The 12,465-nt window shown below is 65.2% G+C and overlaps 5 protein-coding genes across 5 annotated transcripts in view; 3 read left to right on the top strand and 2 right to left on the bottom strand.

Moving 5' to 3' along the window:
* The first annotated feature begins 72 nt into the window (after nt 1-72).
* On the top strand, nt 73-1,060 carry FA09DRAFT_90948 (hypothetical protein). Its single transcript, XM_025745893.1, has one exon. The coding sequence runs from the start codon at nt 322-324 to the stop codon at nt 961-963; it is 642 nt and encodes a 213-aa protein (XP_025596775.1). The 5' UTR covers nt 73-321; the 3' UTR covers nt 964-1,060.
* A 390-nt stretch (nt 1,061-1,450) lies between these two features.
* FA09DRAFT_346738 (hypothetical protein) lies at nt 1,451-3,500 on the top strand. Its single transcript, XM_025744769.1, has 4 exons — nt 1,451-1,968; nt 2,043-2,614; nt 2,674-2,841; nt 2,900-3,500. The coding sequence occupies exons 1-4, from the start codon at nt 1,517-1,519 to the stop codon at nt 3,280-3,282; spliced, it is 1,575 nt and encodes a 524-aa protein (XP_025596776.1). The 5' UTR covers nt 1,451-1,516; the 3' UTR covers nt 3,283-3,500.
* FA09DRAFT_300059 (hypothetical protein) lies at nt 3,356-6,266 on the bottom strand (the record flags this gene model as incomplete). The annotated part of the gene is made up of 11 exons (XM_025740319.1): nt 3,356-3,514; nt 3,582-3,656; nt 3,713-3,840; nt 3,898-4,303; nt 4,359-4,551; nt 4,606-4,861; nt 4,918-4,982; nt 5,038-5,261; nt 5,317-5,382; nt 5,438-5,779; nt 5,832-6,266. The coding sequence occupies 11 exons, from the start codon at nt 6,264-6,266 to the stop codon at nt 3,356-3,358; spliced, it is 2,349 nt and encodes a 782-aa protein (XP_025596777.1).
* A 357-nt stretch (nt 6,267-6,623) lies between these two features.
* On the top strand, nt 6,624-8,442 carry FA09DRAFT_299932 (hypothetical protein; the record flags this gene model as incomplete). Its single annotated transcript, XM_025740314.1, has 3 exons — nt 6,624-7,184; nt 7,241-7,553; nt 7,610-8,442. The coding sequence occupies 3 exons, from the start codon at nt 6,624-6,626 to the stop codon at nt 8,440-8,442; spliced, it is 1,707 nt and encodes a 568-aa protein (XP_025596778.1).
* Nucleotides 8,443-11,714: 3,272 nt separating this feature from the next.
* The window catches only part of FA09DRAFT_362058 (Phosphoenolpyruvate/pyruvate domain-containing protein), a gene marked incomplete at its 3' end in the record, with an annotated part of 1,968 nt that continues 1,217 nt past the window's right edge, over nt 11,715-12,465 (bottom strand). The window contains exons 4-6 of the mRNA XM_025745433.1: nt 12,278-12,421; nt 11,894-12,015; nt 11,715-11,771 (exon numbers count right to left, since the gene is read on the bottom strand). Of these exons, the coding sequence (XP_025596779.1) occupies nt 11,715-11,771; nt 11,894-12,015; nt 12,278-12,421 (323 nt within the window). The remainder of the gene's footprint in view (nt 11,772-11,893; nt 12,016-12,277; nt 12,422-12,465) is intronic.

Here is a 12,465-nt window from a genome sequence, read left to right on the forward strand (position 1 = left end):
TCGGCGACGAGCTCCTCTGTCCCCGACGGACGCAGGCGAGAATCTAGGTCGACTTGCTCGCTACCGGACAGGGCGCAGGCAGGACTGATGCGCTACCTTGGGCCAATGCATGCAGGTGTCGTGGCCGAGGAACATGCCTGCGCATGAGACACGGCGGGTGGTGCCGGAGACGGCCGTTGAGCGGCAGCGCTGCATGGGAGGCGGATGTTCGCCGGTCGCATTGGTCAGCTGCATGAGAGTACATAGTGCGGCTGCGCACAGTCTCTAGAGGGCTGCAGAGCTGAGAAATAGCCGGCCTAGCGTCGAGCTGGCTGCTCAAAGATGGAGCGCTGCCATGGGCGGCGGTCCAGAGCAGTCACGCACACGCGAACGGCGAGACGCAGCGGCCGCCGTGAACGGCAGCGGGCACATGGCAGCGGCTGCGGCGTGTTGCTCTCCTTTGTCTCGATGCCGAGCGCGGCTGCGGTTGCAGCCGGCGGCGGAGGCGTGTCCCGGGCACCCGGGCAGGGCGAAGCATGCCTCAACTTGCGCTCTTGCGGCTCGGAGGTCGCTCGCTCGCTCTCATTTCCGCGGTCGCGACGAGATCGGCAAGGCGGAGGCGCTGGTAACGCTGCTGCGCTGCAGCATTGTGCGCTGTGCAGCCGACGGTGGGCTAGCAGGTACAGCACGGCTGCGCTGCCGGCTCGAGCAGCAGGGCTGCCCAGCGGACGCCCCTTGGCGCAGACCTGCGAATTGCCCCTTGAGACGCGAGCGCGCGCGTCCGCCATGCGCGCCTGCCGCAGCGGCCGCCAACGGCCGAGATGCTCGACTCTCTCGACTGCGCGGACACCAAGCTCTGCCACCGAGGTGCTCCGCCTCGTCATGCGGACAGTTCGCTTTGACTCAGCATGCAGCGTAGCCCCACGTCTTGCCTGCTTGCTGTGGTACGCTCACCGGCGGCGGCATCGGTGCGTGAGATGCTAAGCTGGCACGCTTGAGCGCGCCTGCGTCATTGGCTCGGCCGCAGAGCCGGTGCTGCTTCCGCGGAGACGCGGCCGGGAGACCGAGCTACGACATAATGATAGCGATCTCCGTATAAGAAGGCGGGCCTCGCCGCTCAGGGCGAGAAGGAAGGAAGGAGACGAGCTCGCCGGTGCGCTCTCCGGCGGCGCGGCGCCGTCAGTACGGCACGACGAGTGTCGTGTGCAGAGATGCCGCTGCTCGCATCACGAGACATGAAGCGTCAGCACGTGATGAAGCGCCGAGGAGTGCGAGAGTCTGAAGTGCAGCAATGGGAGGTGCCTCTTCGATGTCTGCTTCTGCCGAGCGGGAAGTGATGGAGAGCGGCTTGCCTCCACAGCGGCGCGGCGAGCTGCACGCGACACCAAAGCCGGCGTCGCGTGTGGCTGGCGCTCCGCGGCGCACGGGCGTCTCATCACGCGCGGCGTGCGACGCCACATCCTTGCTTCACAACCACCGCCTCCTCCATCTCTGCTTCTCTTTGCCTCGCTTCACCTGCCGGCACCGCGCGCGCACCATGTCCTCCTCCTCCGCCGCCCCGCCGGCCTGGATGTGGTGCCACGAGTGCCAGATGGAGATCCAGCCGCTGCGTATCCCCGAGCTTGCCTGCCCGCGCTGCCGCGGCTCCTTCATCGAGGAGCTCGACGGCACCGAGGAGCACGTCGACGACGATGGCGAGGAGGAGGAGGAGGACGACGAGGATGCCCGTGCCTGGCCGTTTCTCGGCAACCAGCCGCCGCAGCAGCGGCGGCAGGAGGAACAGCAGGCGGGCGCGGGCATCGGAGCGGGCATCGGAGCGGGCGCGGCACACTGGCTCTCGGCTCTGTTTGGCGGCGCGGCGGCGGGAGGACAGCAGCAGCCGATGCAGCGCGTGCAGGCCAGCGGTAGCATGCCTGCGTTTGGCGGCGGCTGGGAGCTCAACTGGAACGTGCAGCGCGGAGAGGGAGAGATGCCCTTGACGTTAAGCGAGTGAGTAGGCTCGGCAAAGACGGCCCAGGTGGAGGTGTGTGGAAGCGCTTGCAGCTGATACCGCTACGGTACAGACTGATGGCTGGCGGCCGGCGCGCTCGCCCACCGTCATCCGAAGGCGACGAAGAGCCCTTCGACGACGGCATGGGCGGTGCAGGCGGCGCCGCAGACGGCCGGCACTTCAACCACGACAACCCGAACCGCGCTGGGCCTTCCGCACCCATGCCGGGCGCGTTCGGCGCCGACGGCTCCAACAGCGGCCGTCGCGAGCCAGTCTTTCTCGGCGGCTCGGGTCTGGCAGGCCTTGGCCGCGCGCAAGGCTGGGCGCCCGGTCCTCCTCCACCGCGGCCCGGTGCGCCGCGCGAGGATGCAGAGCCGGCAGACCTGCCGCCGGAGCTGCAGGCGCTGCGCCAGATGTTCACCAACATCCTCGGCCCCGGTGCGGCGGGCATGCTGGACATGTTCGGCGGCGCACTGATGGGCATGGGCGGAAGGGCTGGCGACTATGTGTGGGGACAGCAGGGACTTGATGATGTGATCTCGGATCTGATGAATCAGACGAACGGAAGCTCGGCGCCGCCGCCGGCTGATGAGGAGACGATCGGCAAGCTTGAGAAGCGCTCTCGACGACAGCCGGACACGTTCGGTGAGCGTTCGTCGACCCTCGGCATGCCACTGAGTCCGTCGCTGACAGCTACCGCGCAGCTTCGGCGAGGAATCGCGAGTGCCCGACGTGCATGGACGTCTTCGTACCCGAAGCCAGCTCTTCGCGCAGCGCGTCGCCGGCGCCAAAGGCTGCCGAGGCGCCAGCCGACGATCCGCCAGAGGTCGTGCCCAGCGACGAGGACATGCAGCAGGACGAGCTGCTCCTCAGTGCGTTCCCCTTCGCTCTTCTGCTCTCGCTGCAAGCTGATCTGACGCGCCTCGACAGTGCCGTGCCAGCATCTCTTCCACGCCGACTGTCTCGTGCCGTGGCTCAAGCGCAGCGGCACATGCCCCGTCTGCCGCCTCTCAATCGTCGGCAAGACGTCGCCTGCTGCCTCTGGCGAAGCAGCAGCGGCGACGGGCGCATCCGGCAGTGCTTCTGCCGGCACAGCTGCGCAGTCTGGCGCAGCGACGTCGAGCAGAGGCATGCATGACGGCAGTGGCGTGACGGGCGAAGACACGGATGAGGAGGAAGAGCAGGAGGAGGAGACGCCGGAGATGCGAAGGGAGCGCGCACGCAGGGCAGCAGAGACTCGCGCTGCGAGGCCAGACGAGGCGCGCATGCCGGGAGCATTGGGTCGGGATGCGGACGAGCTTGATCTCGACTGATCGCTCCGTCGCGCAGGGAACGAGAGGGGCATCAATGACATTCACTCGTTACCGCACTGCCGTCTGCTTGCATCTATGGCGATGGCTGTGCTTGTGCGGCACCGTCGACAGGTGCTTCCTCAGCCGTCTCCTCGAACGTGACGAGCTCCACGCCTTCGCCGACCATCTCGCCCGCACTGGCCGCGATCTTGGCGACAACGCCGGCGCGGGGAGCACGCAGCACTTGCTCGGTCTGCAGTGCGAGTGCGAAACGTCAGGAAGGAGCGGCAAGAAGAAAGCCGAGCGAATTGGAAACGTACCTTCATCGCCTCGAGCACCACGACGACGTCACCCTCCTCGACGTGCTGTCCGACCGAGACACGCACTTCCACGACCTGGTGCAGACAAGATCAGTCTCGGCACTGTCTGCCTATGTGAGTCGAGCCCTCACCTTGCTAGGCATCGGACTCCGGACGCTGCCCTTCGTCGCCGCTGCACCGCCCTTGAGCTCCTTGAGCCATTCGGGCGCCACGAGCTCGAGCTCGACCTGTCTGCCCTCGGCAAACACGTCCATTCTCTCTTGTGCGCCAAGCGTCGAAGCACCAGGTGCGCGCGCCACGACCGTCGTGCGCGTACGTGGGGCCGGCACGACTGCTTCGTCGGACTCGGAGGCGACCAGACCTTGCGTGAGCAGGTCGGACTCTAGCAGACTTGCAGAGACGGCAGGGAAGAATGTCGTCTTGTCCTCGGCAAGCACGCGCACGTGGAACACTCCCGCTTCTCCCGCAGGTTGCACCGAAACTTGCACCACCTTCTCCTCGCTCGCCTCTGCGCCATCTTGAGCGGCTGCCGCACGCGCTCGCAGCGAGTAGCTGCGCGCGACGGGCTGGGCGGTGTTGAGGCGGAACGCGGCGAATGCGGGCGAGGCGAATGCGCCGCTGGCCGATGTCGTCTGCTCGCGCAGCGCGAGGAAGAGCGCGGCGGAGGCGAACGTCGATGCGGCAGGTGCCGGAGGCGACGGGAGCAGGTCAGGCTTGTAGCGCTGTGAATCTCCTTGATCAGCAAGGTCAAGTGTCACAAGGGGCAACGACGCATACCGCAATGAAGCCCGTGTCGAGGTCATCGGCCGAGACAAAGGCAGGATGCTCGCAGAGCCGCTGTAGGAAGTCGACGTTCGTGCGTGGGCCCACGATGTGCGTCTGCTCGAGTGCTCGACGCATGCGCCGCAGCGCATCGGCTCGGTCGCTGCCGTGCACGATGAGCTTGGCGATCATCGGGTCATAGAAGACGCTGCGAACGCGAGTCAGCCTTCTGTGCGGGGGCGTCGGCCCACGTCATTCTCACCTGACGTCGTCTCCAGTGCGCACGCCCGTGTCGACGCGCACAAGACCGCGGCTCTCTGCGGGCGTGGCGCTGGGCGAGGCAAGATCGGGCGGGAAGGAGAGATGCTCGAGATGGCCGACGTCGGGGAGGAAGTTGGAGGCGGGGTCCTCGGCATAGAGACGCGCCTCGAAGGAGTGCCCCACGCATGGCACCTCGGCCTGAGTCAACGGCAGAGCGCCGCCGGAGGCTACGAGGAGCTGCCACTCGACGAGGTCGACTGAACATCGGGACATCAGCTGAGCTCTCAGTGGGAGCACGAGAGGGCTAACGCACTGCCGCTGATCATCTCCGACACGGGATGCTCGACCTGCAGGCGCGTGTTCATCTCCATGAAGAAGCTGCGTCGCCATGTCAGTTCGATCCCCTGCAGCATAGCCTGCGCAAAGCACTCACAACTCGCCCGTCTCGGCGTCCATGATGAACTCGACTGTGCCAGCACCGACGTATCCAACAGCGCGCGCCGCCTCCACAGCCTTGTCCTCCAGATCCTTGCGCAGCTCGTCAGACAGGCCCGGCGCAGGTGCCTCTTCGATGATCTTCTGGTGCCGGCGCTGCACACTGCAGTCGCGCGAGGAGATGGCGAGATGCTGCGAATGCGGCGGGGCAGAGGAGATGATCTGCAAGCGGGCGTCAGGATCTGATGGGCTGCAATTTGCCTCGCTGCACACACACCTGCACCTCGACGTGCCGAGGCCGCTGCAGGTACTTCTCGATCAGAACGTCGGTATCGCCAAAGGACTGTAGCAGACTCGTCAGCAGGTGAGACTCAACCAGCTCCGCATCTACAGCTCACCTTCTGCGCCTCTCGTCTGGCGCTGCCCAGCTCCTCCTCAAAGTTCTCCTCCTTCCAGACAATCTTCATTCCCTTTCCACCTCCTCCCTTGACAGCCTTGATGAGCACGGGGAAGCCGACCTTCTTGGCCTCGCGCTTCAGCGTCTCGACGCTCTGGTCGTCGCCGTGGTAGCCGGGCACGCAGGGCACGCCGGCGGCAAGCATGATGGCCTTGGAGGCCGACTTGGAGCCCATCGAGGTGATGGCGGATGCCGGTGGGCCGATGAACGTCAGGCCAGCGGCATGCAGCGCTGCGGAGAACTCTGCATTCTCGGAAAGGAAGCCGTAGCCCGGGTGGACCATCTGTGCGCCGCGCGTCAGCGCTGCTCTGCCACCAGCTCTGCCCTCTCCTCACCGTTGCGCCCGTCTTGAGAGCCACATCAATGACGCGGTCCGAGCGCAGGTACGACTCAGCACTGGCAGCAGGGCCGATGCAGTACGCCTCGTCTGCGAGCTGTACGTGCATGCTGCGAGCATCGGCCTCGGAGTAGACGGCGACGGTGCGGATGCCGAGGCGGCGGCAGGTGCGCATGATGCGGCAGCTGATCTCGCCGCGGTTCGCGATGAGGATCTTGGCGGGCAGTGGTGGACGTGCGATGGACGTAGGGGAGGCAGAGGAGGGAGCACTGACATCGGAGTGCAGCAGACGCACACTGCTTGGACGGGCGAGCGCAGCAGGCTGCGCTGCTCCTCTCGCCGGCGTCGTCGTGGTAGCGACGAGGGTGCGGCTGCGAAGCGCAGCAGCGCGCGAGGGGACGCGCACGCTGAGACGGCGCAGCGTGGGCAGCATGGCGGATGTGCTTGATGGGTGAGGGATGGAGGGGGAAGGAAGGAGGGCAGGGCAGGCGCCATGCTGATGGCTGGCCGCGCGCCCCCGCACCCCGCACTGCGCCAAGGCAGCGTTGGCCGGCCGGCTCAGGCACGCCTCACGCACCCGAGCCGAGGGGCGCAGCAAGCGGGGCTGGAGCCGCGGAGCTCGGTCCGCCCTGCACGGCGCATCCGCCTCTCGTGCCGGATATTCCGCACAGCCGTCGGCGCAGGGCGGCCGTGGCGCGCCGAGAAGGTCCGGTCTTGCGCCCGAGTCCCGTGCACAGCGCTCCTCGCTGCTGTCTTCCCACCTCCACCATCCCCATTCCGCAGCGCAGCAATGGCAACTGCCGGGCCCTCGGGCGCCTCGTCCAGCGCCGTGCCTCTGGCACCAGCGTCGCCGCCCGCTCTCTCGCCCGAGGCGCTGCCAGGCGCCGCTGACGCAGGCCCGACGTTCCTCGGCCTCTCGCTCTCCTCGAACCCCTACTTCTCCGCCGGCTTCGGCCTCATGCTCTTCGGCAGTGCACTGGCCGTCGGGCGACGCGGTGCCTCTTCAGTCGCAGGCCTGGCGCAGCGACGTCTGCTCGTCTCGCTCGAGATCGCCTCCAAGGACCGTGCCCATCCCTGGCTGCTCGCATGGCTGGGCGCACAGGCGCAGGCACAGGCCTCGAACCCGGCTCTGCGCAAAGAGGGCCTGCGTGCGCTGGCGGGGCTCAGCGGAGAGCAGGAGGCCATGGTGCAGCCTACACGCATCTGGAGTCACGAGCTGGCCGTCGAGACGAGCTTCAAGCCCAAGAGCGAGCAGGCCGCGCAGGGCGGCGACCAGCGCGGCGAGGCGCGTTTCAGCCTCGTGCCCGGCCCGGGCACGCACTGGTTCCGATACAAGGGCAACTGGATGCGCGTGAGTGTGCAAATGCGGCACCTGCCTTCTCTTCAGTGCTCACACAGCGATCCCAGCTGCAACGCGAGCGCAACGCCAAGGTCGTCGACCTCACGACGGGCGCTCCCTGGGAGACGATCACGCTCACGACATTGCGTTCCTCGCGCGCTCTCTTCCCGCAACTGCTGAGCGAGGCGCGCGCGCTCGCAGAACGCTCGGTGGAGGGCAAGACGGTCATCTACACGGCATGGGGCGCCGAGTGGCGGCCGTTTGGCAAGCCGCGCCGCGCGCGAGATGTGCAGAGCGTCGTGCTCAAGGAGGGAGTGGGAGAGCGCATTGAGCAGGACGTGCGGGCCTTCAAGGCTAGAGGAGACTGGTACCGCCAGCGTGGTGAGTTGCTGACGCCTTAGAAGCAGACGAGCTTTCGACTGACTTTGGGCGCACAGGCATCCCATACCGACGAGGCTACCTGCTGCACGGCGCACCCGGCTCGGGCAAGAGCAGCTTCATCACTGCCCTAGCCGGCGCTCTCGACCAAGGCATCTGTCTGCTGAACCTCTCCGAGCGTGGACTCACCGACTCGAAGCTCACGCATCTGCTGGCGCACTTGCCCGACTCCTCTCTGCTGCTCCTCGAGGACATCGACGCCGCCTTTCACGGCCGCTCCGCGCCCGCAAGCGAGGATGGCTTCGTGCCTGGCGTCACTTTCTCCGGCCTGCTCAATGCCCTCGACGGCGTAGCAAGCGCAGAGAGTCGCGTCGTCTTCATGACGACGAACCACGTCGAGCGCCTGGATCCGGCACTCATCCGGCCCGGACGCGTGGATCTGGCGCTGGAGCTGGGCGATGCGGACGGACATCAGGTGCGCGAGCTGCTGCGGCGCTTCTATGGGCCCCAACAAGCCTCGCGCGACGCTTCAAGAGTGGAAGAGAAGGCACCGATCGAGCACAGCCACGCACTCTCCGATGCCGAGCTCTCGCGCCTGGGAGATCAACTGGCGACGGCGGTAGAGCAAGAGACGGCCCGTCGACGGACATTGCTCGGTCTCGATGCCTCGGGCCGCCCACCGCTAGCGGCGCTCGGCGCTCGCACCAACGCTCATCCGCCGGCGGCTCAGGGCGGCGTCAGCATGGCCGAGCTTCAAGGACTGTTCATCCGCTTCCCCGAGGCGCCGGAAGAGGCCATCCGCGTCTTCAAAGAGGAGAGCGAGATCGCTAGGGAGCAGGCGGCGGCGATGATGGCGGCGCAGAGGGCGGAACAGGGGCAAGCCGGGCAATGAGACATGCTCGCTCACCTTCTAGCTTGAGCGGAAGCACTGATGGGCCGCGTGCGACAGACGAGATAGCGGCAAGAGGTACAGGGGCCTCGCCTCGGTAGTCTCCTAAGCTGGATGAGGCGCCGTCCGTGCAGGCGGTGGGTCGAGAGTGGAGGCCCTCGCGGGCGGCAAGCATGAGGTGGGGCAAGGCAAGGGCACTTTTGCTCTTGCGCTGGACATCCTCAGATCAGCTTGCGATGATGAAGCGAGGGCAGCGTCACGGTGAACGACGCTGCGATAAGTGTGGACACGGCTCTCCCATGACGTCTGCAGCAGCTCACCGTCCCCCCACACACATCGCACCATCCACTTGAGCATGTCCGGGCGCGCTAGACGTCGTTCTCACCCTGGGGCGTTGCCTGTCGTGAGGGCGTACACCAAGGCCGCCCGCCGCAGCTTGAGAGTACAGCGAGCTCGCAACGCTATCGGTCAGTGTCCTTCGCTGCAGAAGCTTGCCTCTGAGCTCATGTGAGGACGCAGAGTGCTGTGTCTGCGGCTCGGTAACAAACGCAAGCGGCAGGGGCAACATCACGTTTCAGCAGCCAGCCGACGGCAGTCAGACCGTCCTCGGCTCGAGACTGTCCTGCGGCCACACGTACTGTCATGCGTGAGTCGACCTGGACGACTCGAGGCACGCAACACTCTGACCGAAGAGATCAGATGTCTAGCCGAGTACATCGAGCACTCAATGGATGCCGTTTCCGAGAGTCCGGACAGCAAGTGTTTCCCTCTGCGATGTCCCGAATGCGGTCCGCACGGCAGATACCGGACGCTGCGCGAGGAGGTGATAGATGCCGTACTGGAGCCGGCAAGCTTTGTACGTCTGCACGAACTGAGGGAGGAGGAGAAGCTGCCTCGCCTCTGGTGTCCGGCGCCAACCTGCGGCAAGATGGTTGTGGCACGCGACGCTGGTGCTGCTCAGCATTTCTGCGCCGAAGCAACCTGTCGCGCGGAGGTGTGCATCCGCTGCAAGGTCCTTGCGCATCATGGGTTGACTTGCCAGCAGTATCAAGTGAGTCTTGTGCTGGGCGGCCGGCCGACAGACATTGTTCACAGATGCGCACGTCTCAGGCACTCCCGCTGACGGAGCGAAGCGTGGGGGACTTGGCTCTCCGGCGTCTGATGCAAGAGCGTCAGTGGGCCCGATGCCCCGAGTGCACGGCAGTTGTCGAGCGGGTGTCAGGCTGCATGCACATGCAGTGCCGGTATGTTTGCCTGTGCACCACCACTCATGCACGCCCTCACCTGCGACCTCAGGTGCGGTCGTCATTTCTGCTACGCATGCGCCGGAAAGAAGGCGACTGGATCGGGACGGTGCGTTCACGGCACCGACTACTAGCTCAGCCAAGCTGCTCGAGCCACATCACGCGCTGGCGTTATACGCATGTTTGCCGTCTCTGATGAGGCCAGTCTCCCGTCCACGACCGTAGCCGAGAGCCCGAGAGCATATACCATCACAAAGCTCTGCCATACGTCTGTTTCGTTTCTTGCTTTGGATAGAGCATGGGCGCGCACGCAGAAGGCAGCAGGCGGTCGGGCACCCCTCCGGCTTCTTCGCTTGATTTGGGGCTGCTTTGCATCCGCCGAAGGGGAGGCAGAATACGGAGGCGAGATTGCCATTCTCCGACTGATTGCTTCGTCATAGGTCTCAGAGTCGGGTCCGATGGAATCGAAGGCGCATGATGACTGGCGAGCCCCACTCCCGCTCAGTCCAGATTGACAGCTCGCAACCCAAGGAAGCGGTAGCGTGGACAGCGGGCAACACTTGCCAGCCCTTCGAGACCATCGCGTCCGTGAGAGTTGATGCACTCGTCCATCTTCCTCTCCTCAACCACCGCAGCATGGGCCTGACGAGCAGACGTTTCCCGACCTGTCGCAAGACGACGTCTTCGTGAGTCCTGTCCGCGGCTTTGTAGTGTGCAAGCTCACATCGTCCGCGCTCTGGCTTAGCACGGCGAGCAAGGTGAAGGGCTTGCCTGACGCCAACGAGTTGACCATCAGACGCAGACGCCTCACACGCACCGGTGAGTTGCTTGGACATACCTGCCCTGTGCTGCTGAGTTTGACGCAGATGACGGCTGTAGAATGTCAAGCTTGCTCCGCCGATGTCAACGCCAGCGTGAGAGGCAACTTCATACGCCGGGATGCAGAGGGTGGAGTGCCCCATGCCTTCACGCACTTCTGCTCACACGTTTTCTGTGCCGAGTGAGTCCAACGCACCCTTTCCAGGGTGCGCTGCTCACATCTAGACTGCAGCTGTCTTCGGCAGCACATTGAGCTGCGCATGGGCGAGGCCGAAAAGAACCCGAAGGAGCAAAGTCTTCCCTGTTCGCTGCCCGGAGTGCGACGTGACTGCGCCGGAGTCTGCGCTTCGCGACGACCTCGTCGATGCTGTCACTTCGGCTCCGTCCTTCTGGCGGTACAACGAGCTCCGCCACGACGAGAAGCTGGCGCGTTTCTGGTGTCCGTCGAAGCGCTGCAACGCCATCTTCGTCGTCCGTAGGCCCGACAGGGTGCAGCTATGCCCTGCCAAGGGGTGCGGCATTCAAATCTGCGTCACGTGTAGCTCTCAAGAGCATGTAGGCATGTCGTGCACGAGGTATCAAGTGCGTAGGCTTGACGTGCACACTTCGTCCTGCGTCAGGCTGACTTCCATTCTCTCAGTCGCTTCCAATCAACGAGCGCAGTCCGGAGGATGTGGCGCTGCACAGTCTCATGAAGAACAAGGATTGGGCCCGCTGTCCGTCGTGCAAGACGGCAGTGGAGCGCAACGGCGGCTGTCTATCGATGCGATGCAGGTGCGTCCACCCTCATCTCACATCATCTGGCTTGAGTCTGAGTGTCTGGCTCCTCAGCTGCGGCACTGGTTTCTGCTACGCCTGCGACGGACTCAACGCCCCGGCGCGCCGCGGACGGTGCCCGCACGGCCACGGCGGCTCGTACTGATGCAGCCACCGTCACACGAGATGGCCCACTCGTTCACCGTCTACCTTCTGATCAGCTTCTCTCCTCGCCGTGCTCGGGCTGACTCTGAGTATCACGCATCCGTACCTTCTCCTTCCGAGCGGGAGCCTAGTCCCTCATCCCGGACAAGCGGGAAGAGAGGCTGAACCTACGATATGGCAATGAGATGCGTGACATTCCGATCTTGGTCGTTTCCAGGCGCGCGTGGACACCCGTGACGGGACGAAGCGGCCTCTTTCTCCCTGCGGGTATCGCCGCGCTCGGGCTCCGTTTCAGACATCCGGAATGTCCAATCCCGCAGCTCGTGCCTTCGCCAGCGTCGCGTCCGCCTGAACGTGGAGAAGGGCGATTCAGTCTTCGTTTCCCCTCAACACGAGCTCGACTGCCTGTGCTCGCTATCACGCCCTCGAGGGAGATGGAGAGCAGCACCGCCTTCGCAAGCTCGACTCACCTGCTTGAGCATAGGCGCATCAATCATGACCATGCTGCCATTCTCCTCCATGCCCACCGCGCCCGCCTGTGCGGCGACGCTGGCAAGGTACGCGGCGCGGATCTTGGCCGCGCGTGCGATGTCTGTGGAGAGTGTGTGCAGGAAAGAGGGCGCGGGGGGTCAGCAATGGAAGGGAGGCCGTGGAGTGGAGAACCGAGAGCGGGAGAGCGGAGAGCGGAGAATGGAAGAATGGATGGAGAGGATACGCCGAACTGCGTACGACGAAGAAGGGAAAAGAAGCGAGGGGGGAAAAGGCAAGAGAGAAGGGGAAAGAGGAGGGCCGGGAGAAGGGGGGGGGGGTAAAGAGAGAGGGAGGGGTTGGGTGGGAGGAAGGCAGAAACGTACCTTTGGCACTCGGCAAGAAGGTGGCATTGATGTGCGCGACCTGCGCCGGATGAATGGCCTGCTTGCCCGTCATGCCCAGCTGGCGCGCCTCGCGCGCCTCGGCGCGCAGGTTGTCCGTGTCTTTGTAGTCGACGCAGACCCTGTAGAAGTAGGGTTCAGCGTCGAAGAGGAGGAGGGAGGGAGTGGGC

The sequence above is a fragment of the Tilletiopsis washingtonensis genome (assembly GCF_003144115.1).
Source record: "Tilletiopsis washingtonensis strain MCA 4186 unplaced genomic scaffold FA09scaffold_17, whole genome shotgun sequence".
NCBI lineage: Eukaryota > Fungi > Basidiomycota > Exobasidiomycetes > Entylomatales > Tilletiopsis > Tilletiopsis washingtonensis.